General features: G+C 39.3%; 1 protein-coding gene across 1 annotated transcript in view; it reads left to right on the top strand.

The window, feature by feature from the left end:
- METTL15 (methyltransferase 15, mitochondrial 12S rRNA N4-cytidine) overlaps window positions 1-6723 on the top strand; it is a 112443-nt gene extending 105720 nt beyond the window's left edge. Inside the window, exon 5 of the mRNA XM_063332375.1 lies at window positions 6233-6723. Coding sequence (XP_063188445.1) covers window positions 6233-6570 — 338 coding nt within the window. The 3' untranslated portion in view covers window positions 6571-6723. The remainder of the gene's footprint in view (window positions 1-6232) is intronic.
- Window positions 6724-22963: the final 16240 nt, after the last annotated feature.

Below are 22963 nucleotides of genomic sequence, written 5' to 3' on the forward strand. Positions count from 1 at the left end.
ACAAAGGATGAGTCATTTTCTTATCTGCAAATACTTCAATCAAGATACCCAATTCAAAAAAATAACAGAAAAAGAAACTTGCACAGTAAAGTTCTCAAACAGGTAACTTATTATTAGAATAAAATATATACGTATAAAATTCCTAGCTATTCTTTAGTGACCATACAATTTTTACAGACATAACAGCAGCAAATGTACTTCATGTGTTTGTTGACATTAATTAAAGAAAACATTTTCTGTGCTGGTGGAAAAACTTGCATAAACAGGAAAACATTAGGGGATACGACAGATACTGGAATGAAAATAAATGGTGGTATATAAATCACATCTTAGAATTCATACATGCGAGAATACCTTGGTGTACGCCACTGTCATCTGTTCACATGCCGCATTAGTTTGAGTCTCTGGATGTGATTCTGACAAATAAATGTAATCTGCTTTTCAGTTTTAGGTTGTCTGTGGTTTATATTTCCACTGAACGTATATTAGAGCTCAGAATAAGTTTCTATTTAGCTTGTGATGTTGTTAGCATTTTCTACTAGCTGTAATTATACTAATAACATTAACATAGCAACATAACGTTAACAAGAGTATATGACAAGTTAGTAACTATAAAAAAAATCTTGAAGCATCATGATATAATTTGTAGACTAAAATGTATGGAAACATAATAATAACTTAGTCATCAACAATTCAGGCTAAGCTTTTTTTAATGTCAAACTGTATTTTAAGCTCACTTCTGCACACCTTTGCTGTAAATTGTATGTGTTTCTCTTTTTAATCAGAAGTAATTTCAGGCTTAAGAACATCCCTCATAGACTTTGCAAAGTATTGACAGTCCTGGCTGATAAGCATCTGAAAATTGAAGATATCATAAAAACTGTTTTGTAATACAGTTCAAAACTTATATTCTCAAGAGCAATGATGCAGGCATGCCTGTTAATGCCTGCACAATCTGAGAGACTAATCTGGCAACCTTCGCTTACGGGTATAGCTTTGTTATACAGACCCTTCCTTTCTAAAATGTCCCGTTTCTCAAAGTCGGGATAGAAATGGAAGTTGAAATCTCGGTAGGCAGCGAGAGGTGACAGAGCGCAGGTTGCTCCAGTGGGTGGTAGGTGGGTCTCTGGGGAAGCAGAAAGGACTTGACACTCTGCAAAACTGGGTCCACCGTGTATGGGGAGGCCAGGCAACTGCCTGGGCTCCTACGATAGTAACCGAATACGATAACGCTCAATTAACAAAGTTCTTGGTGTGGAGGCAGGTCCACTGGTGTATATTTTGCTGCATTTCACAATGGCTTAGTAATGGTGGCAGTGGGTTTCAGAAGACTAACGCTAGGAAAATAATAATAACAAAAAAAAGATCCTTGGAATTGAAGCTTGTATGGAATTTTTTTACTGCGTCTCTTGGGGAGGCAAGAAGGTGGAGGAAAAATAATTTGAGAGGAAGGGGTGTTTAGTCTCTACTGGATCTGGCCCTATTAAAGGTAATAAAAAGCTTCCACTGGTTTAAAAAACATGGATCGAGACATCAAATGCACACATACTGTAGTTATCACTATGAATCAGTCTATTAAAAAACTATCAGGTGATGTGAAATCACAAAACAGTTGATTACTTAAATGAGCTTGGCAAATACCCTGCCGTGTAGTTGCACTTAATAGTATTCTAAAACTAAAGTGATTAGGGGTGTGTCGCACTAGCCTTCCCACCAGGACCCTGCCAGTTTTTTCCGTGTATGCCTTAATTAAAGACGGGAGCGTTGGGCTGTGCCCTGCACACCTGGGCGGGAGCACTGCTGGAGCCCATACTGCGATGACTGACGCGCAGATTAAAATCTGAGCCTCCCCTGAAAATGTTACAATATCGTACTTTTTAGAGCACTGACTTATTAGCTAATGCTTTATTAATAGAGCTGTAGTTATTTGGAAAACAACGTATTACAAGCTGAGCGTAGGGAGTTTTTTTTCTGGGTGCCACTTGAATTTGATAACTTTTTTTCCCCCAGGGCAAGCTAACTGTTGTTCTTTTAAAATTTAGTGAAACTTTCCTGGACCCATCAGTAGTCAACATTTTTCTTTGAGATGAAAAATAAGTAATGAATGAATTTAATTGCAGTGGTCATTAGATCCAATTATATCCCAATGGGAACACAGTGCTCCATAAATACCACATTTCCCAATAGTTCAGTAATTCTGCTGCATATTGAAAATACTCTTTTGCAGTTTGGCCACTTCCATAGTTACAGTTGGCAAATAGTTTACTCAGCCTATCCAAGTCGTAGCTCTAGTTTTCAGGATTCCATTTCATTTGAGCAGGCTTTTTGTTAAAAAAAAAAAAAAAAAAAAAAGTTATAAAGTACTTAGTTTTCCTGAGAAAAGGAAATTGATTCATTTCTTCAAATATAGTCCTGTGCTAAGAAAACAGTGCTTTTTTTGCCTTTCTTCTAATCACTTCTACCATCATTTCTCCTTTGAAGTAATTCATTGTTTGTATTAGGAGTACGGAATTAATGTTGGCTACTGAATAGAGCCATTGACTGTCATGGTCCCTCTTACACAGCATGTCCCATGAACTGGCCTAACTCCCAATCACTCCCCATAGCCTGCAGGATGACGGGCACTCCTCAGCATGGTTCACCTTTTGGTCTGCTTAATTTAACAATGAGGCTATATAATAACTTGGCTTAAGTTAGGTTTTCTTTTCTCTACGTAAAATTCACATTTGTAATTTTAACTTATTTTTGCATATAAAAATTACAAAATGTTTCTGTGTTCAAGTCATCGCATCAGATTCAGTGTTGACAACACTTAGTAATTAATGATGTTCCAAGTTTTCCCAGGGGCATGAGAGTCTCAGCTTTCCTGAGGCATTAAAGTCGATTTCCAGCCTTCGTGGCCACAGAGAAAGCCATGTCACTTGGAGCCCCTTATCTTTTCCATAAGTAACTACGATAACCAGATGTAATCTTTTGGTTTGGTTTGGTTTCGATAGCTATGCCATTTTTGGAGCCTTACATCTGATTTTTGAACATTTTCAGCCCTTTCCTTTCTCCCTCTGCCCTCCGTTTGCCGCTCTAGAAGGCGCGTGTGTACAGCACTGGCTCTGTACTTGTCACCGGGCTTGCGTGCCATCGCTCTTTCGTGGTACCAACACGGACAGTTTCAATTACTGGAGCACGCTGTTAATTATCAGTTTACAAGGAATTGTTGTGGAACCATGTAATTAAGTAAATGCATAGAACACACCTGAGTATGCCATTACACACCTCGCTGCTGTGCGAGCGCGTGTTCCCTGCGTAGGTTACTGCCTCCGGTCCATTTGAGACGCTCTTGGGTTTTCATTGATTTGCACAATTATCTGGCTTTTGTTGAGAGCACTGCCTGCTGAAAAGCTGCAATTCTAGTTACTGTCTTAGGAGTACAATAGACAGGGATCAGATATCTTTGTTTTTAAATTAATGCATAGAATTTGAGAACATAATATAACATTTAGGCCTTCTCCTAAATGTCTTCCAAACTGAAATCTGAGCCAAATCATTTGTATTAATTGTCATATATCTTTAGTACCTATGAACCCCAGTCGTGACACAGTTAAGAACATGCGATGGCGCTGGTTTGAAGTGGAAGAAAAGGAGGCTTGTTGCCGCTTCCTGCTTTATCAGCTAATCGGGTCATCTTCGATACACAAATTTTGATGCTCTCTGAAGCATAAAAGCCTCTCTTAAACTTGAACCTTTACAAATGGATCCTTAAAAGTATTTCTTACGCTTTATATTCCCAGTAAGGTGACAGATTGTTGAATTAAATTCATGAATGAAAATATTTATAAATACAGCTTTGTAAATGCAGTCTTTCCCAATGAGCCATTTCCTTAGGCTCGATAGCCAGGGTTCAGTAGATTTCCAGAAGAGTTTCCTGAGCGATGGGAGGCACCTGGCTGGAACGAGACTGGCGGTGCTTCGGGGAGCGGGAGATCTGGGCTCCATGGGTGACTGTCCTTCCTGTCCCTGGAGCAATCCTGTGTGACAGAGCGTTGGCGTGTTTGGATGTGGCTGGGTCTGGCTGCGGACCGAAGCCCGCAAGGGTTGTTCAGCGATATTGAGAGACTGAGGAATACCTCTAGCGGTACACACTAAAACTGGCGATTGCATAATTTAAAGTTGCCTTGGGTAATGATAAAGATTGACGGTTATTATTGGAGAAAGAGAATCATTTTATCATTCTCAAACAGAATACTGCACGTGACTTCTCTTAGGCAGGTTAAATTGGAGGGGTATATCTTCTGCAATGGGGAGGAGTGTTTAATTTGAAAGATAGTTCTTTGGGAATATCACTTTCGGTGATTAAAGTCGAGATATAACTCAAATCACCGGAGTCACGCTTCCATTTTTTCCCCAAATTACGCTACACTGGTGGGCAGTTAGCAATTATATGGGGTCTGACACAGTGTTAAATCCAGCAGCTTGAAATGCTCTAAGGCTTTAAAGTGTCATTGGGAGAAACGTTAGAATGTGTGACTAGTACCCGGTTGCTGCCTTTAATAATTATTATTAGCTCTATTTGCATTCACCTCAGCCACTGCTTCCTTTCCAAAGTCCGGGCAGAAGGGAGTTGTAGCTGACTGCAGCACAGGCAGCATAAAAATGTCCTTTTCCGTATCCCAGCGAAATGCTTCGGTAAGGTTGTTAGATGCCTGAACGTTGCATGAAAAGCACATGATTTGCATTGAAAGGGAACTGTGGCTTTGCCGTGATTTCACTTCAAGAATTAACTTAAATGCACGCAAGCTATAATTACTTCCTAAGAATTTATTTTAATAACTGATTTAGTTAAACCTGTGCAGATGACATGTTAGTCCTGGAAAGGAAAGCAGTGTGGTTAAACAAGAGCTATTAATCCTTGCTGAGCAAAAGCTATTAGCTTGACAGTGTGGTGAAGCGAGTATGTTGCATTTGGGACAGAGCAACCGTGTCTATGACGCTATCCTTTTCTCGAGCATAGTAACCTGAGTCCATAGCAGCTTGGATTTTTACCTGTGATATTCTGCGTAATAGCATGGCAGTTTTCTTGCAAGCATGTTAAACTCTCATGAAATGCCAATTCATGTTGGATCTTTAACTGTTTTCTTTGTAATGTCTGCAATTATCTTTTTATAGCATTTTTTTTTCACTACTTTCTAGAATTATTTAAAGTAGTATGTGATGAGCAACAGTAAAGCACACCAGTAAAGCGAGATTAAACTAATTCAGAAAAAGGCTGACAAGTACAGTTTTGGCAAATAGTGTAGTTTAGGTTGCGGGGTTTCTTGTCCAGCGAGGTTAAAGACTTTTAGAAGCCTGTACTCTTCTGTGGGAAATGGCATCTCCAGCGGCGTGCCAACAACTATTTGTCATTTCTTCTGAGTTTAATCTACTGGAGGATTCATCATCTGTGGCAGATGTCAGTAAATACACAAATCTATTGGATCTAGGGCTCGTTTTCTGCAGAAATGTAGCTGGCAAGGATGTTTATTTCTCCTCCATGCTGAATGTAAAACATGTTGCCTTATCTATCTAGAGAGAGAAAAAATTAAAGTTCAGGGTTTTCGGTGCATTATTGAATAGCAGAGGTTAATAGGCTGGGAACGTATGCTTTCCTTATTACCCTGGCTTCTTTCCTTTACTATCATGTACACTCATCAATAAATAAATAAGTTAATTAAAAAGCTGTTTCTAAGGGACAAAGTACAGATCCTTAAGATCTATCAGAATCTCAGTAAAAGATTTAGCCTCTGGCTTAAAAAAATACATAGGGTTATGGATGGATGAAAGTCCTCAGCTTCGATGGTTTTTGTCGTTAAAATGAGCTGCACAAGTTGCAATAATAAACGAACGGTATGGCTCCCCGCCAGAAGTTGTTTGGCCCGTGGGCCATGGCAAGGCCCGCTATGCAGAAACGGTAAGATGAAAATCCTATTTACAAAAACGTCCAACATTTCATATATATATATATGTTTAATCATAATCCTAATATTTTGGAAATGTTCCAAGTGTGTATGAAAAAATATTCAGAATCTAATTAAATGCACATAGCAAATTCTTTCTGATGTTCAACCAGGAGTTTATGAAGTGTGAGTAAGTGTGCGTCCACATGCAGAAATGAGCCGATTATTTAATACTTTAATAAATTATTTAATGCCCTTTACCAGGTACAGTTTTATTTTTATGACCTCTCTTTTCTGCGTTGCAGGCTGCCTGTGGCTGCACTGCTCACCCAGGCTCGCCTTCTCATCTGTCACCACAACTGGTGTCTTTCGCTGGCACGGCTGCTGGGGGAGCTGCTATTCTGAGCTTTCTGCCACCGTTCAAGTTTCTGTGCAAAGAAGAAGCAGCGTATTGGTGCTAAGTGCTCCTTTCACGAGGTTGATGTGGATTGTCCCCTGTGTTTGGAGAGTAAGTGGTCAGAGACTGAATAATGCAGAAGGTGGGTGGTGCTGCAGGCTGGTGGCACCAGCCCCTTCTGTGTCCTCACCTGAAAGAGAAGGTGGAGAGCTTCGCTTGGAGAAGGAATGGCTTTGTGTTCCTTGAGAACAAACCAGCATCCTTCTAGAAGTAACTCATTCTGCCACTTTGCTTGCAAAACACGAGTCAAACTATGGTGGGTATCTTGGTTGTGGTTGTTCCTTATTTGAGTTATCTGCAGGGAAACAAACGGAGAACTTTGTTGCAGTCAACATCCGTCTTTGAAAGGGACTTGTGAAAAAGTCCTCATTTTTCTCTGTCTCTGCACAAATTATTAAAGGAAGATTTAACTTTCGTGATAACTATAAGTGCGTTTTTATTATATTTAGCGCTGTTTACAGCCAGAGGGGTAGGTCAGTCAGTAGGCGCTCGTATTCAAGTACAGCCCAACACCGTGGGTGTCTTTAATGAAATAAACTTTGCTGTCTGTATGTAGCTGGCTACAGAGATTCTTGCAAACCACGAAAATGCATTTTGTGAACAGTAAATTAGAAAAGGGAAGAATGTTTATTTCTTAGCAAGCTTCACTCACCCAACAATGAAGAATGCTCGAAAGCTTAAACTGATTTAAAATATTTTCAGATTAAATGTTTTCGTTGGACATTCGGTCGGTCATTCAGGATGTTTAAGCCTATGCAATAAATTAAGAACGGCTAATGTGAACAGCTGTGGAGAAGCCGTCACTATTGTTTTCACAAGAGTCAGCACATGCTCATTAATAGAAGAGTTTAATTTTGCCTCCTTATTTTCTTAAAAAAATAAAAAAGCATTAGGAGCCACAGAAGACAAAGAGCGGGTGATTGGTTCCTATTATTTTTCTTTTTAATATGAGCTTGAGCCCCACAGCTTTGTGATTCAGTTTCATAATTTCCTTCCGTTTAACCTAAGTGACTGTTTTGGGAAAAATTCCTTTCCTTGAAGATAAGTTCATGAGTAGGTTTAATATATTCTTGCAGAAATATTTTATTGTTTTCTTTTATAATTTTGGCAGAGAGCAAAACACAATGTTTCATTAATTATATCTTCTTTTCTTTATTTTAGCTTTTCCAAGACTTAAAAATAACAGTATTATCACCTGTTTCAGCAGTCTGCCTTCTGCAAAGTTCCAGGTATCCTTATTTAAAAGAATCAAGTCTGTATTTAAAAACAGAGTAATGCTCCCCCTGCCTATATAAACATATCCTTGTCTTCCCATTAATAACAATCCATTTGCTGTAGATCTTTCCAGTACGCTCTAATGAGGCTCTTCCTCTTATCAAAAGGGAAGTGCAGTTCTCAAATTGAGGAAGAACTTATAGAAAGGCAGACCATTGCCAAAAGTGCTGCAGTTTATTCCATAGAGCTGAAGTTAGCAGAAAAGTTATGTAAATTGTCGTGCTACGCAGTTCACTGGTTACTTGACATTACAAAAGACCTAAATTGGGAATACGGTATTGTAGAGTACCACGAAATTGCTGTTGTGTATCGATTGATATGGAAGCAAGTTCATTGCGAACCAAACTGCCGTGGCAGAGGGAGTAGGACGACAGCGGGGCTCTGGATTCTGTTCCCAGCTCGATGCCTCCCTCCTTGGCTGGCTGGCGGCAAGTCAGTTAGACTGGGATGTTCTGGTATGAATGGTTAAAGTTAGATGCCTAAATCCGTATTTCATAAGTTGCTTGGCTTTGTGGAAATGCTGCACACCAAAGCTTCAACTAATCTGAAATAGCAAATATAGTATTGTTGAAATCCCTCGCCTTTCGGTGTTTGTTAGGGGAAAGAGGAGGCTTCTGTTGCACTTCATCTTCTTAATTAAATGATAGTCATAGTTTTTAGTAATTTCTGACCAGGAAAAGGTGGGTCATAAATATGTATAGATTTACATATTTATGGAGCTATTTATAAATATGTAAATACTTAACGTCATCTGAATGGCATGCATATAGAGAACTGACTGAAAACAAAGCTTTTATTAGTGTAATTACAATATAACTCCTGCTGCAAAATTGTCATTGCACCAGCATAGTCTCAAAATGGGATCATAGTTCTAATTCGGTCTTTATTAGCATGCAACTTTGTCTATAAAATAAAACATTCGCCACATTTCTAATAAAATTCTGGTTTATGTGAGTATTAAATACCTTCTGTTGAGTGAAGTATCAATTAAGCAATGAATTGCGAACTCATGTAGTTTGTTTGAAATGGTGCTAATTACCACTGTAAGGTCTTTATTGATGCTGAAGTCTTTAGATGCAGGCTGAAGGGATAAACACCTCGTGTTACACAGATCAGCTTTCACGTGGTGGTATCTTGCAGTTGCTGCTTACCGAGAGCCAAAGTATTTCTTCTCAAATTCTGTCTTTCCCCTACGTAAATCCTATCCCTCCTGTCTCTTCGTGTTACTGAAATAATGTACAGCCTGTTGGAAACTACCTTACTCCTAGTGAGAATATTACACCTCGTCAAAGTGATGGCCATTGGAAAATGCAAAGCATTTTCAGTCAAAATGCTGAAGGTTCGTGTATCTGAACACAAGAATATCTTTTTCAGGTTTTAAGTAGAAGCAAAGAAAATTCTGCTTTTCTTTCTTCACCCAAAAACGAAAGTACAGAAAAAAAGTGAATGACTTTTTGTCCATTTTTTCATCTCATTTTTATTTTTCTGTAAAATTTCAATCAGTTCTGCTGAAATTTAGATCAAATTTCCATTTTACAGAGGTATTAATGACAATACAAAGAGCTCTACAATGGCAAATGAGTCCTGAAAGCTGTGAATTCGTTTGCACCAAAGGTCTTATACTGTAGGGTTCTGGATGAGTTCTACACTTGTTTACCTCAGCACAAACTTTATATAGCTGCACTGTTAACAACATTAATTGTATGTGTGCAGGTCTATGTCTAGGTATGCATACATACATAGACAGATGTGTCTATATATATGCAGCCATAAAGAAATCATGTTTCATTAATAAGCATGACTATCCGTAGGGTATCTGAGAAAAGGAGCCCTGTTACTTCAAGAGGAAGAAGGCAGGCTAGCGAAGGGAAGTGCATACATCAGTAAGTTCAGTAGCGGGCGAACAGATCGTATGTCATCAAGATGCTGGTGTAAATACAACGCAGTCTTATCCCTACCATTTATCACATATTTTCCAGTTATGTTTTCTTGTTCTGTATCTCACCAAAATCCCATTTGTATCCTACTGCCTTAAGCTACTTAATTACACAAAATTCTCAGCTGAAGGTATAACCCAAAAGATGATCAAAGAACACCTGAAAAAGCTAGTAAGATAGGTAAAAAGCTAGTAGTAGGTAAGCTGTAGGTTCAGTTGCCAGATGCCAGGTTGCAAACCCTCAAGTGTGAAGAACGATAATGGACTGCACTTGCTAATCCATTTATTGCAATACTGTCTTGCATCTGGACGCATCGGACAGATACGTGTTTGGCTCACGAGTGACCACTGCGAAGAAGTGTGATATTGGAATATAAATACTTGGAACATGGGAAGAGCAAGAGGGAGGAGAATTTGGGGTGGTTTGAAGGGAAAAATTTGGAAAAAATAGATTTTAACATAAGGGTGAGTTTAATGGAAAACTTAATGCACAGATTTTTCCAAAGAAAATGTGGACGTGGCTTTGCCAGGGTATTTAAAATCAGACTTGATGAAGAAATTACAACTGTCACGTAAGGAATTATTTTGTACTGGCAGGGGAACGAACTGGAAGAAGTCCATTCCTCATTTTAGGCCACTTGATTATGTGGGTGCTACTTAATGGGGTTCTGGTACTTATGTTTGATATATGAGTAGTTGGAGGTGGAAAATGTTGAGTGTCACCTACGTTTCTCCTCCTCTGTTCTCTTTTTCCCTGGCAGTTATGATAACTGCTGTACCCATTTCCTTCCCAGAAAGCCAAGGAGTATTTCCCATCTAGTTAATGTTTGATCGAAAACATTAGTTAATCTTAGTATTTCTGTTGCTGTGTGATGTGGCCATTGTTTGAGAGAGTCACGTATGAAAAGGGATGAAGAGGAACAGATGGACTTCTGCAACTAAAATGACAATTGAGATGGCAAATGACGTTACTGACCTCCATTTCCTTCATCTGTGATGCTTAAAATGTGTTTCTTTTATCTTGGTGAGGGTGTTTTGATATATAGCATAGCAGAAGTAACAAGGAGGCCCTAGTTGTTTTTGAATTCTCTCCTGTAACGCATAACTCATATTTACATGGGAGTGATGCTGCAGAGAGAGACGTTCTGGGCTCTAGGAAACTGCGAAAGAAAGGTTCCCCGTCCTCCTCTCGAAAGACCCCACTTCTTTTGGACCTGCAGAGAGCTGTTTGTCCGTGACGCTGCGGCTGAAGAGCGCATTGAGTCACACATCAGAAATGCAGGCTTTGCCCTCTCTTGGCTGACTGGGCTTGTATCAATTATTCTTCCCTCCTCTATTACTTAGTTATACACCAATTCTTTCCACAAAGTGTGCATGACTCAAGGCTTCACCGCACTGTTACCCCTGAACTATTCTTCTCTTTCTGAATCACAGCTTGGAGGCTTGGGAAGGGATTTATTAGGGGAGATGTTTGGGAAGACCAAATTGCACAGCACTTGTAATATTAGGTTCAATTCTTAAAATGGCAGTTTTGTTTAAACAGCTTTGTTATTAATACGTTGAAAGGTTAATCCGGAAAGTTTTAGGGATTCAGCTTAAAAAACACACCGAAGTTGAAAGTTTCTGTTGAACTTCTTGGAACCCCAAAATAAGTTTGAGAATTATATGAGACCTTTTCCTCTTTATTTAATTCGAAAGAGTCTAGAAACACTGTATATTAAGGCTTCCATTCATGATTTTGCAGCGTTTCTGATGAGAGACAGTAAGTTTAAGCGAAATAAAGGAAGAGCTGGTCTGTTGAAGTGTTTTTGGGTTGGTTTTTTTTTATTTACAGAAGTTGAAAAAAAATATAGTGGGAATTAAACACCCTGAAAATCCCGATGTGCTCTTATCTTCATATTTAGGTGTTTGAATAGCAGATTCTTTTATGGAGTTTTGTTAGCTTTTGGTTTTATTCTATCAAAAATAAATTTAGAAAGTAATTTAATGTGAATTGCCAAGACTTAATAAGAGAAATTAAACTTGTGTCAGCCTATGTTGCTCATAATTTACAAACTATTTTCCTGCAGTTTCTTGTTGTCTCGTCCTAGAGAGATGGTTTTAATGGCTTAACATAAGGGAAAAAAAGAGATGAAGGAAAGAAAACCAGCAATGTTGTGGGTTACTGTCACTTTAGGTGCTGAACCCAGTAACAAAGGGGTTTACAGAGAAGGATACTGATCAGATTTTCTTTATTTTATCCAGTGGGACTATTGTGGTTAGGAGACTCAAAGCTTCAGGGTCTAAAAATAACATTAATATTGCAGCTTCAGTAATAAAATGCACACAGCTTCATTCATCTGTGCCTTTTTGTTGTTGTTTTATTCTTCCAAATGGTAACACGCACTTTTAATAAGTATTTGTTATGATCATTCAAATCATAAGAGCCTCTTGCGTCTTTGCAAAGATCTGATAGAGCCAGCACTATATTGTATTTAAAGTAGATTTTAAAAGCCAAATTTTCCAGGTTTGACACCTGGCTTACTGTCAGGACCATCTCTGTAGCAACTCAGCTTTGGTGTTTCAGGGTCAAACATGTGAGTAGACTATATTTTGGAAGGGAGAGTATGTCTGTGATGAGGCTGTACACCATCATCTCTGCTGCCTTGTAACTTGCCTGTACTTGTCTGCACAAAGATGACCCAGAGTCCTTCCTAGACACTGTAGGCAGTTGGAAGTTGGAGTTGTCTGTAGAGCAGTGTGGCCATAGAGACATAAATCATCCTGGGTGTCCTCCAGACTACTTCCAGAACTAGTTGGCTGTAGGCTGGTGGTGATAAATGTATATAAATAGAGTGTCCACCTGGGGAGTAATGATGTACGTGGAACCCTTGGAGATGATCTGCTGTTGACAGTATCAGGGGGAATTGTGTTTTAGCTGTGTTTTCTGTGGCTAAATCACTTCACAGGTCAACTCATCTGAAGGTGGCCTCAACCTGTATAATAATCCGATATCACCTGTCAGCGGAGAATATCTGGAGTTACTGGGGATCTCAGTCTAATCTGCTGGAGGCAGGTGCATGAGGCTGAAAGCTGAAGAGGTGAAGAAAATGGATGCACCTGGCTGTGCACTGTATGTTGAGAAAGCAAGACTGAAGAAGTCAAGTATGTAGTGACTAAGAACCTCTAGATGATGCAGAAAACCAATTCTGATTATGACATGGATATTGAGAACAAATCAGTCAAAAAGGAGAATAGGAGGAGAAAGGTATGAAAAGGCTAGTATTCATCTGCACTGTTTGTACTTACTTCCGTGTGAACAATTAGTTCATGCTTTGCTTTGGCTGTTATTCCATGGGATAACCCATCCCTCCTGGGATGTGAAAATATCAAGCCAGCAGTAGCTTTAAATCTGTATTTACCCAGAAGGCTGAGAATACTTGGTTGATTTGTGTTCCTTATATTCAGTAGAGTAAAGTTGTACTCTCTGATGGTATTTGGAAATCCTGGGTCCTGTCAGATTTTTGGGACTTTGAATTGCCTTAAGTAAGTGGGACACAGACATTCCTAAAACTCTAGAGACTAACAGCCAAGGAGTAAAAATTAGTTCAGATGCACATCTAAGCTTCATTTATTTTTAATCTAAACTTCTATGGAATGATTCAATTTTTTTTGGAGTGTAAAAAAATAAAAAAAAAAAAAGAGTTGAACAAAAATTCATTTGGCAAAATTTGAATCTCTCCAGTTTTGAGGGGGAAAAATAAAATGCCTGGGTTTCTTTGTGTCAATTGTATTTCTAGTGTTTTTGTTAACTTCTCTACTACTATAAAAATTTTACTCTCAGCTAAACGTAAGTTAAAGAAAAGAGGGAAAAATCTCACTAAGGTTTCTGACAGATTCTGTCAATCATAGTAATATGCCCGGAGTAGAGAAGCTCTTTCACAGGAGGGCTTATTCACACATGGAGGGATGACTAAGTATACCGCAAGATGCATAGACATGTAATATTACACTAAAAGAGAATATTCCACTTTTAATTCACCCCTTCAGCCAGATCTAGAGATATGCAGTCACTCAAAAGGCTGCTGTAGTGCCTAAGAAAACTGAACCAACCATTTGGGAAGTCCAGCCCTAGGCAAGACTGAATCCAGGTAACGTCTTCACAAACACATGCCTCATGCCCAAAGAGGCTGGAAAAATGATAGCTGGTTTTTAAAAAGCTAAAGTTTCCTCTTTCTGGGTACACTGACGAGGAGCGGTGTCAGCATGAATTGCAGGCTGCTCGGCGTTAGGGCCTTGCAGGCTGTACTAGAGCCTTGTAAGGAAAACTCTGAAGATAAAACAGATATTCACACACTTCTGTGGTGCTTTTAAAGGCATCAACTAATTGTATTACACTAAGGCCTCAGCGCCACGTACGTTTGTGTTATCCTGCACCAATGGATTGCCCAACTTTATATCATCCAGTGTCTCTGCTTACGACCGACTCCTGTCGCAGAGCAGGAGGACTGCTAGTCAGGAGTCTCCCACGTGAGTTTTGCTCATTACCTGACTTCAGTGTTTTGTGTTTTCTTATGCGAAGTTGTTCTGTAGATAAGAGGAGCGCGCTGTCCTCTGAGTGGTTCGTGTCTTTGGTCGGCCGCTGTGCTCCCGAGAGCCTGCCTTCGTCTCCAGTGCAGTGTGTGGGACAAACGCTGCAGCCTGCATCTTTCTCTGAACACTTTGCAGTTCTGCTCTTCGGACGCTTTGGGCGACTAAATCCATCAGGTTCTTTTATTACTGTTACTCATTTTTTTATTTTTATTTTTTTAATATGAATGCATTTCGGGTCCTGCATTTCGGCCACAACAACCCCAAGCAACGCTACAGGCGTGGGGAAGAGTGGCTGGAAAGCTGCCCGGCAGAAAAGGACCTGGGGATGCTGCTGGATGGCCAGCTTAACATGAGCCAGCAGTGTGCCCAGGTGGCCAAGAAGGCCAACAGCATTCTGGCTTGTATCAGGAATAGCGTGACCAGCAGGAGCAGGGAAGTGATCGTGCCTCTGTACTCAGCACTGGTGAGGCCTCACCTCGAGTGCTGTGTCCAGTTCTGGGCCCCTCTGTACAAGAGGGACATTGAGGTGCTGGAGCGTGTCCAGAGGAGAGCTACCAGGCTGGTGAGGGGTCTGGAGACCAGGTCATATGAGGAGAGGCTGAGGGAGCTGGGCATGTTTAGCTTGGAGAAGAGGAGGCTGAGGGGAGACCTCATTGCCCTCTACAACTACCTGAAAGGAGGCTGGAGAGAGGTGGGGGTTGGCCTCTTCTCCCAGTGAATAACGACAGGACCAGAGGAAATGGTCTGAAGTTGCATTAGATATTAGGAAGAATGACTTTACTGAAAGAGTGGTCAGGCACTGGAACAGCCTGCCCAGGGAGGGGGTTGAGTCACCATCCCTAGAGGTGTTTAAGAAACGTCTGGATTTGGCACTTCAGGGCATGCTCTAGTGACAGAGATTGTAGGGGGTTTTTTTGTGTGTGTATGGTTGGACTCAGTGATTTCAAAGGTCCTTTCTAACCATGAAGATTCTATGATTCTGTAATGTCTTAAGGTGTTTGATGGTTTCTTTCCCATTATATAATATTACCCATATTTCATATAAATTAAATAATATTCAACTAATTGATACATCATGAAGCTGTTAACCTCTTTACAGGATTTGGAGCTTCTCAGGAAGCAGGTGTTGTGCAAAGGCAAAGATCACTTCATCCTAATACTTTCCTATGGCAGAAGTTATTTTTAAATTTAGGAGTTAGTCTTCGCTGTGTCTTCCTTTGGTCAAATCTTATTTCTAACTGATTCAGGGTTTTTCTACTCGTTTTTTATTTGCTTTTCAAATTATAATCAGTTTCATGTTGTACAACTGTTCCACTGGACACATTGTATTTGTATATCTGATAGTGTTGCAGAATATTTTTCTCAGTGCTTTGTAACTGTCTATATATTTTCATAAACTTCTACTGAAATTTACCTCATCTGTTGGTATTGAGCTAATAGATTATATTTTCATAACGAAATTATTTTCTGGTTTTGTATTATGTTCCATCTTGGCATGCCTAATTATTTTATGATTGATTTAGGACATCAAGAAGTGCTGCATTTTTCTTTTCAAGAATACTGTTTTTAAAGAATTTTTTGAAAATCAGCAAATCTATTTCTATTAGCTGTGGAAAAATATTCAGAGTGAAACAATTTTAATAATGAAATTCACAAGTCATTATTTGGCCTGAATATTTGCTTTTGTATTTTCTTCAAAAATTCAGGAATAAGGTTCCCCTGTGGCGACGGCGTTGGAGCATTGCTCTGGAGCACTGAACTCCTTTTCAAGGCAGATTTTTCACTGCAGCGTGGGGAAATTGTTTAATCTCTCTCCATCTCACTTTGCGCCTGTGGAACCAACCCTATAAAAGTTTTTACCTCTGTCTGGAAAACCAGTAATGGTTTGTTGAATAAGGAAAAAATTATCTACTCTGAGTAGAAGAGCTAGGAGTTATTCAGTGACTATTAGACAGTAGACTGGAAGAAAAGTAAAGGAACTACCCTTTTACATGTGATGATCTCTGTGCTGATGAGGGCCCTAAAGTAAGCAGGAGCCTTCCATTCCTCACAACTACGCTGGCTGTGGCAGACAGGCAAATTGTCGTCATTTGTAATGCAAGATGCATGTGACACGGAAAGGCCTAAGCGTCAGTAAATATGGACTTTCATGTCATGTCAATGTTTTTGTGGTTAATCGTATGTGAGCCCAAAATAGAGACAATCTCTCAAAAGAGGATAAAATGTGTAGTCTACTGTTGGGCTGGTGTGGGTGGGTATCTCACGGCTGGCTACTGAATTAAACACTTTTGCTTTATGCAAGCCTGAAAACTGCCTGAGAACCCAAACTATGAAATTCTCACAAAAAGAGATGTAAGCAGTATGAAAACATTATCCCAAGTCTAAACATACCGAAGATTAAGTTCTTTCCAGGAACTCGTTCCAGGTGTGCAAAAGGTACCTTCTCATAGACAATCTGTAAAAATGTACACGCTTTACCATGGGGCTTCCTTCCCTGTTTGCTTTCGGTTATTAATCTTAGAACAAGCTGTGCTTAGGTGTTTGGTCTCCTTGCAAAGTGACATTTCATTTATACAGGTATTGGCAAGCAAACATGTACCATTCTGAAAGAATTCATTAAATAGGGACATGTTAGTTTACAGGTTTAATCCATATGATATTTATTGGCTGTCATACAGGCAATGACAGGCAGCCAACACACTATTCAGTGGACTTCTCCACCCATCTGTTTATCCATCTGTTACTTGAAAAATAGATAGCGTTTTTTGCCCCAAAGAAGCATTGTTCTAGCAGGCCAGTGAGATAAAGATACATTGATGTATAGAACCCTTTGTTACAGGACCATCCGAAACATCCTGCGGTAGGATCTGGATATGAAATAATACTAGTAACTGGTGTGCCTCTCGTCCCCACACCAATACACTTGCTGCTGTATCACTAGAATAAACTCATAATGGACAAGTTGAATTTACTATTTTGTGGGGGAGAGAAGGAAGAAGGTGGCTTTTTGACCATCTTCTCAAGGAATATATTGCTCAGCACTCCCTGGTTGCTAAGATCACAATGCTCTGGAAGAAAATAGTCCTGATTTTTAATCAGAACGGCGATATTAATTTGTGCACCATGTTGACATAGTAAGAACACCTCCAAAAGAGAATCAAGTTATTAAATTTTGGTCAGGTGCTTAAAACTTTCATTAATGTTATATAAGCTTTCTTTATACTACCGATTTCTGAAGTTTTAACTATTGCTATCTGATTGTTTAAAAATGTGTTATTCCTCAGTAACAAAAAAATGCGAATACAATTTTGAGGGAAAAAGTAAAAAAAAACTCTAAACTTGATTACTTATGGTGGATACCACCTCTACAGACAGACACCCACCACCTACACAGACAGACACACACCAGTGGTACCACTGGAAACGTGAATTTCAGGCATCTATTGTGTTGTGCGTTGTCAGAGAGTTATTACGTCCCTCATTTCTGATGAGCCCTAGGAGATATGAGTTAGAGTATAGTCTTTGCACCCCATGGACTGACGTGATTAACAGCGTTCACGCTAAAAATCCCTTAATGGCAGATTCAATATGGTTTATTTTGACAACAAAATATGGGATCAACGACAACGTCTGGCAAAAATTTCTATGGGGAGATCTGGTTTCATTTTGGTAACATTTTTATCCTAAGAAAGGTATAAATTGAGAAACGTATTGATAAATTATTTCCAAAATATTAAGTGCTAGGGCCTTTTGCTTAAAAATACAAAGACCAGGAAACTCCCACAGGCACTTCAAGCTGATGCAAAGAAAGTTACAAACGACCTGTGTGAGAAGGCTGGAACAGGTAAGATGGTCCCTTCAGCACAGTTGTGCTGTCCCTCTGTAGGGGGAGGGATGCTCTTCCTTCAGTTTAAGAATGTTTATCCAGTATATGCAACGATGGAGAACAATAAAGAAAGGAGAGAAGAAATAAAGAGCTATGGGGCAGGCTAATTCTTTTCCTTCTGATTTTTCAGCATGTCTTTCTATTTAGACTGGAGAGGTTTCGGCAACTGAAAAATGAAGTTGACAAGAAAGTAAGGGTGTTATTATTACTTGCCCATCAGGCAAGCAACGTACAAGTATGACTGTTGTCTTTAATTTAGTTGAAAGCATTAATAGTAATTTACCAAAGTGGATCAATTTTTAATATTTCCTAGGGGAGTTTATTCACAGATCTCACAATTATAAATAATCTAGTTAGGAAACAAAGGTACAGTAGGATCCCCACCCCTACCCCCCGACTTTCTCTCCTGGGATAGCAATAAGATTGTGTGTAGCTCATTGCATTCTGTGAAGAGAGAACTTGAAAAACAGTTTTTAATCCCCAAAATACATCCTATTTTCTACAGCACAGAAGAGATGCTATGGAAGAAAAACAGGAAGCAAGGAAAGAAAGAAATAGACAGTTTTTGTGTTGTAGTATTTGTCTAGGGTAGGTATGCTACTGAAAAAAACATGGAACACCATTTACTGAAGGGCTATGGTGAAGATAGTGTTCATTTTCCTAGGAAGTAATCAGTAAATACAAAATTGAATAAAAAGGTGTTGTAACCCTCGTCTTTACAAACATGCTCCACAGGCATTCAAAATGGACATCGTGGTATGAATATAGTCAAATATACAAATCTGGCAAATTTTTTGGCAAACTCTAAGACAAGACTTTCCCAGCATAAATTTAAGTTTGTAAGCAAGTTTTAGTAATTTAAGGGGATAATTTGTATGTTTTATTGCTGAGAAAGAAAACTCCAAGGAATAACAATATGTATGTGTAAGGAACATGAAGTAAAGTCACATGGCAGCTTACCGGCATTCTAGCTTGTGATGTGAAAGCTTACGAGCTTTCGATGCTAGTTCTTCATGCAGATACGCTTGATGTGCATCACATGCGAGGTTACTTAACCCACCTGACACAGGCTATTTCGGGCTCATTTGGGCAATAAGGCCATCTCATGTTTACTCTGAGCCAAGAATGTCTAAAGAATAATTCATATGGCCATGCTCTGTAAATTGTTATTCCAATTTCTAACGCAATAACAAGTTGTCAAAATGTCCATCCTTCTGAGGATTTCTTGATCCTCAAAAATAATAAAGAAGGTTGTAAGCAGGAAAGCATGACGCACTAGATGGCTGTGATGGTTTAACCCCAGCCAGGAAGTGGGACCACACAGCCTCTCACTGATCCCCTCTTTCCCCGCAAGAAGGGTAGGGAGAAGAGGGAGAAAAGGACGGGAAAGGGAAAAAAAACCCCTGTGAATTGAGATAAAGACAGTTTAATAGAAAATAACAGAAAAGGAAAATAACAATAACAATAATGGTAAAAGAATATACAAGACACAAGTCACTCTCGATGCCTGGTGAATTCATTGCTCAGCCTGATCTGAGCAGAGATTGTGGATTCCTCCCTCCCGGCCAACCCATATTTATGTACAGAGCATGATGTCTGTGGTGCAGAATATTCCATGGGCTGTTTTCTTTTCTGTCTATGCTCCTTCTCAGCTTCTATGGGAAGCTGAAAAAAGTCCTTGACTAGTATAAGCACTGCTGAGCAACAACTAAAACAATGTGCGTTATTGACATTCCTTTCACACCAAATCTGAAAACACAGCAACCACTAGAAAGAAAATGAACTCTCTCAGCTGAAAGCAGGACAATAGCTATGAAATGTGAAAGAATTTATTTCAATTGGTGCAGAGCACAATGAACCCCAGGTGTGTTTTCAGTCATTAAGGGCTCCTTCAGAAATACAGGAGGAATTCACTATCACCTTTCTTTGCCTGCAGTTGCAGTTTGACCTTGAAGAATATGTACATGTGTGTACCACTTCATGCAGGAATAACCTTTCTAAACAGGCTATTCCAAGGCTTTGTAAGCTCCAGTAAATATTCTCTAGCGGGTCTTGGCTAGTTTACCTCATGTCTTTTAATTGCCTTTAGGGTATATTATGTAATGGTACTTGGACATCCTCTACAGTAATTTCTTGAGGTAACTCAAAAACTGGAGTCAAATTTTAATGTTCATTCTTCTATGAATATAACAATTTGGTGATTATTAGCACAGAGAGAAAGAGAAAGCTTGATAGTAAGGCAGTGACTACTGTAAGCAGAAAGGGAAAGCTAGAAGTTTAAAGAGGAAGAAAATAAGCATAGAAGACAAAATAAAGGGGCAAGGCTGATATTTTGTGTGGAATCTGGATTCTTTTACCTATTATGTAGTAGTAACCCAAGTTGATACCCACGTATCAACACTAAGCAGCACTGAATATTTTCAAAAATTTCCTCTTTTTTCTCTCTGTGTATCCCTACTACAGGTCAAAGAGTAGATTGTAGTCTGTAAGAGATTAAAAAATCAGCAGTTAGGTGGAAAATAACATAGATACTTAAAGGAAATCTCGTTACAAGTCTCTGACCCATAGAATAAGTAGATTCCAGTAGACTTTCTCATGAGTTTGCTCCTCCCCCAGGTACATTGGAAATAATGGAAAACTTAGGATGCTTATTTGTGGGGTAAAGTACTACTCAACACATGGAAAGATGGCCCTAGGTCTGGATTGTGCCTTTACATACTTCTGCTCATGCACTCTTATTCCCCCTTAGAAGATTTTTGTATTTGAATTTTAAATGATACTTTCAGCTTCATTGTCAACCTCTGTTTAACAGTTTGTCAAATACTGCTGAACACTATTTTGGGTTATATTTAATGCTTTCTTGGGGTCCTGACTTTACTTACCTCTTTGTTATTGTTTCCTTTCCTTTTACTGATAGTAGGAAACTTCAAGTTTAACAGTCTCCCTGTAGCGGAATTCTCTCCCACCTTCATCATTGTGGTCTGTGACCACAGAAGTGAATTACTGTATCAGTGTGTATTACTATTCGTATGTTAATCTCTCTCTCCTGGAAATGTGTATGTCTGTACATGTGCTGTTACAGAAAATATTCCTTCAGATCTAAAAGCACTGTACTGATTTTAGTCTATCTGGATCTGCTACTACTAGCCCAGAATGAAGAGCTTCCAAAGCTTTCCTGCAGAAAATTAAAAAATCTGAATCCTATTAAGCGCACAATTCCCATTTAACGTACACCTTAAACATTCAGAGCACCTGCAAACTAAGTGAGAACTACGTTTCTAGAGGAGAAAGCAATTTTCTCTAGTCATATTTTTAAAAAATCAGCAAGACATAGAGATGTAGACATTCACTTGGGAAGTAAATAACAAAATGTTAAATTTAAGCTTTGCTCAGGTTTAATTCAGAGTCCTAGAGGAATACTGCTATCTCTGACAAAAAACACTCTTATCATCATCCTGATACAAAGTTCAGACACTTTTACTGAACTCTTTGTGCTCTGGACTGGGAAAGGTGGCAGACCAGAAAATGGGATATTCTCAACCAACAGCCTCTTCTGCTGCCCCGGAAGGGTTATGGAGAGCTCAGCAAAGCGACCCGTCTGGGGGCTTCACTCTTCCAGGTGTCCTGCAGGATCTGCTTCTGTGCTTGGATTGTCTGCTTAGTTACAGGCATCACGATGGCTCTTCGTTGGGTCCTCGTTGGTATTTTGCATCTGTACGCATTGATTTTATTCATGTATATATTGCAATAATTTTAAACAGCACTTTTTAAACAGGAGTAGTCCAAAATGTCTGCAATTCTTCATTGTGCAGCAGGTCAGAGAGGTCACATAGCATTGCACAGCAGCTGGGGCATTGCTCCTTATGGGGATTTGTTCCCATTGTGCTACCCACTACTAACCTCCGCATTTATAGGATCCTACCACATCTGATCCATGAAGTTCCATGGGTTGAAATTTGGGTAAATTGAGAGATATGTCTCACAGTCAGTAAGGTACATAACTTAACCCTGGGATCATACTGTTAGCTTCTATTGAAAAAGTATATGATAAAATGTAATGAGATCCAAAAGCAAATGTCAGAGAAGTTCAAGCATGAAGGCTTTTAAAAGTCCAGGAGACAATCTTTCAGCTTGTCTTATGGTTGCTTTTCATCAGCCAACACCTGGATCTCCCTTAGCCCTAAACCTCTATGATATTAATAGTTGGCCTTTGCTCTCTAGTTGTTCATTTATTCCACCTGCTGTCTAAGAAAAATGCATACAAACCTTTATCTTATGTGCCAGTCTTTAGGTAATTTCAAAAGGGTGGTGGTAAAATTCAAGGAATCCACAAGAATCGTGTTAGGAAACCAATTATAGTGTCACTGAGAGGTGAGTAGTTTTTCAATTGCGAAATGAATGACTGTTTAGGATTTAAACCTAACCGTTTCTGCTCCCTTAAGTGATGATAGTGTTGAGTAAAATGGACTAAGGAGAGATACAAAACTAGCTCCTCACTGCACGGACCTGCTTTATCTTAGACCTGCGTTTCTAAAGCTATTTGTCTCCTAGTAGTGACATACCAGGAGAAAAACCTGGCATGTAGAATTCTACCGTGTGAAATCTTGTGAGACAGATCTGATCTGCAAGGTAAGGTGGATGCTAATTAATCATACAAATCGGGTTCAGTCACTGCATGTGTCTCTGATTTCTCACAGATTCCAGGAGGGTGGAACAGCAGTAAAAGTAGGTCTACAGCCTGCTCTGGGACTAGGTACTTTTTTTTTTTCTTTCAGAACAGAAATTACCTTGGCTTTTGCTACTCACATGAGATTTGACAATCTCACACGTGTGTAATTTTCTTCATTTTAAAAAATTGGAAAATTCTATTTCTCTTCTGGAATTATCTTTCAAAGGAATATGGTACTTGG

Source organism: Chroicocephalus ridibundus, chromosome 4, assembly GCF_963924245.1.
Source record: "Chroicocephalus ridibundus chromosome 4, bChrRid1.1, whole genome shotgun sequence".
In the NCBI taxonomy this organism is placed as follows: Eukaryota; Metazoa; Chordata; class Aves; order Charadriiformes; family Laridae; genus Chroicocephalus; species Chroicocephalus ridibundus.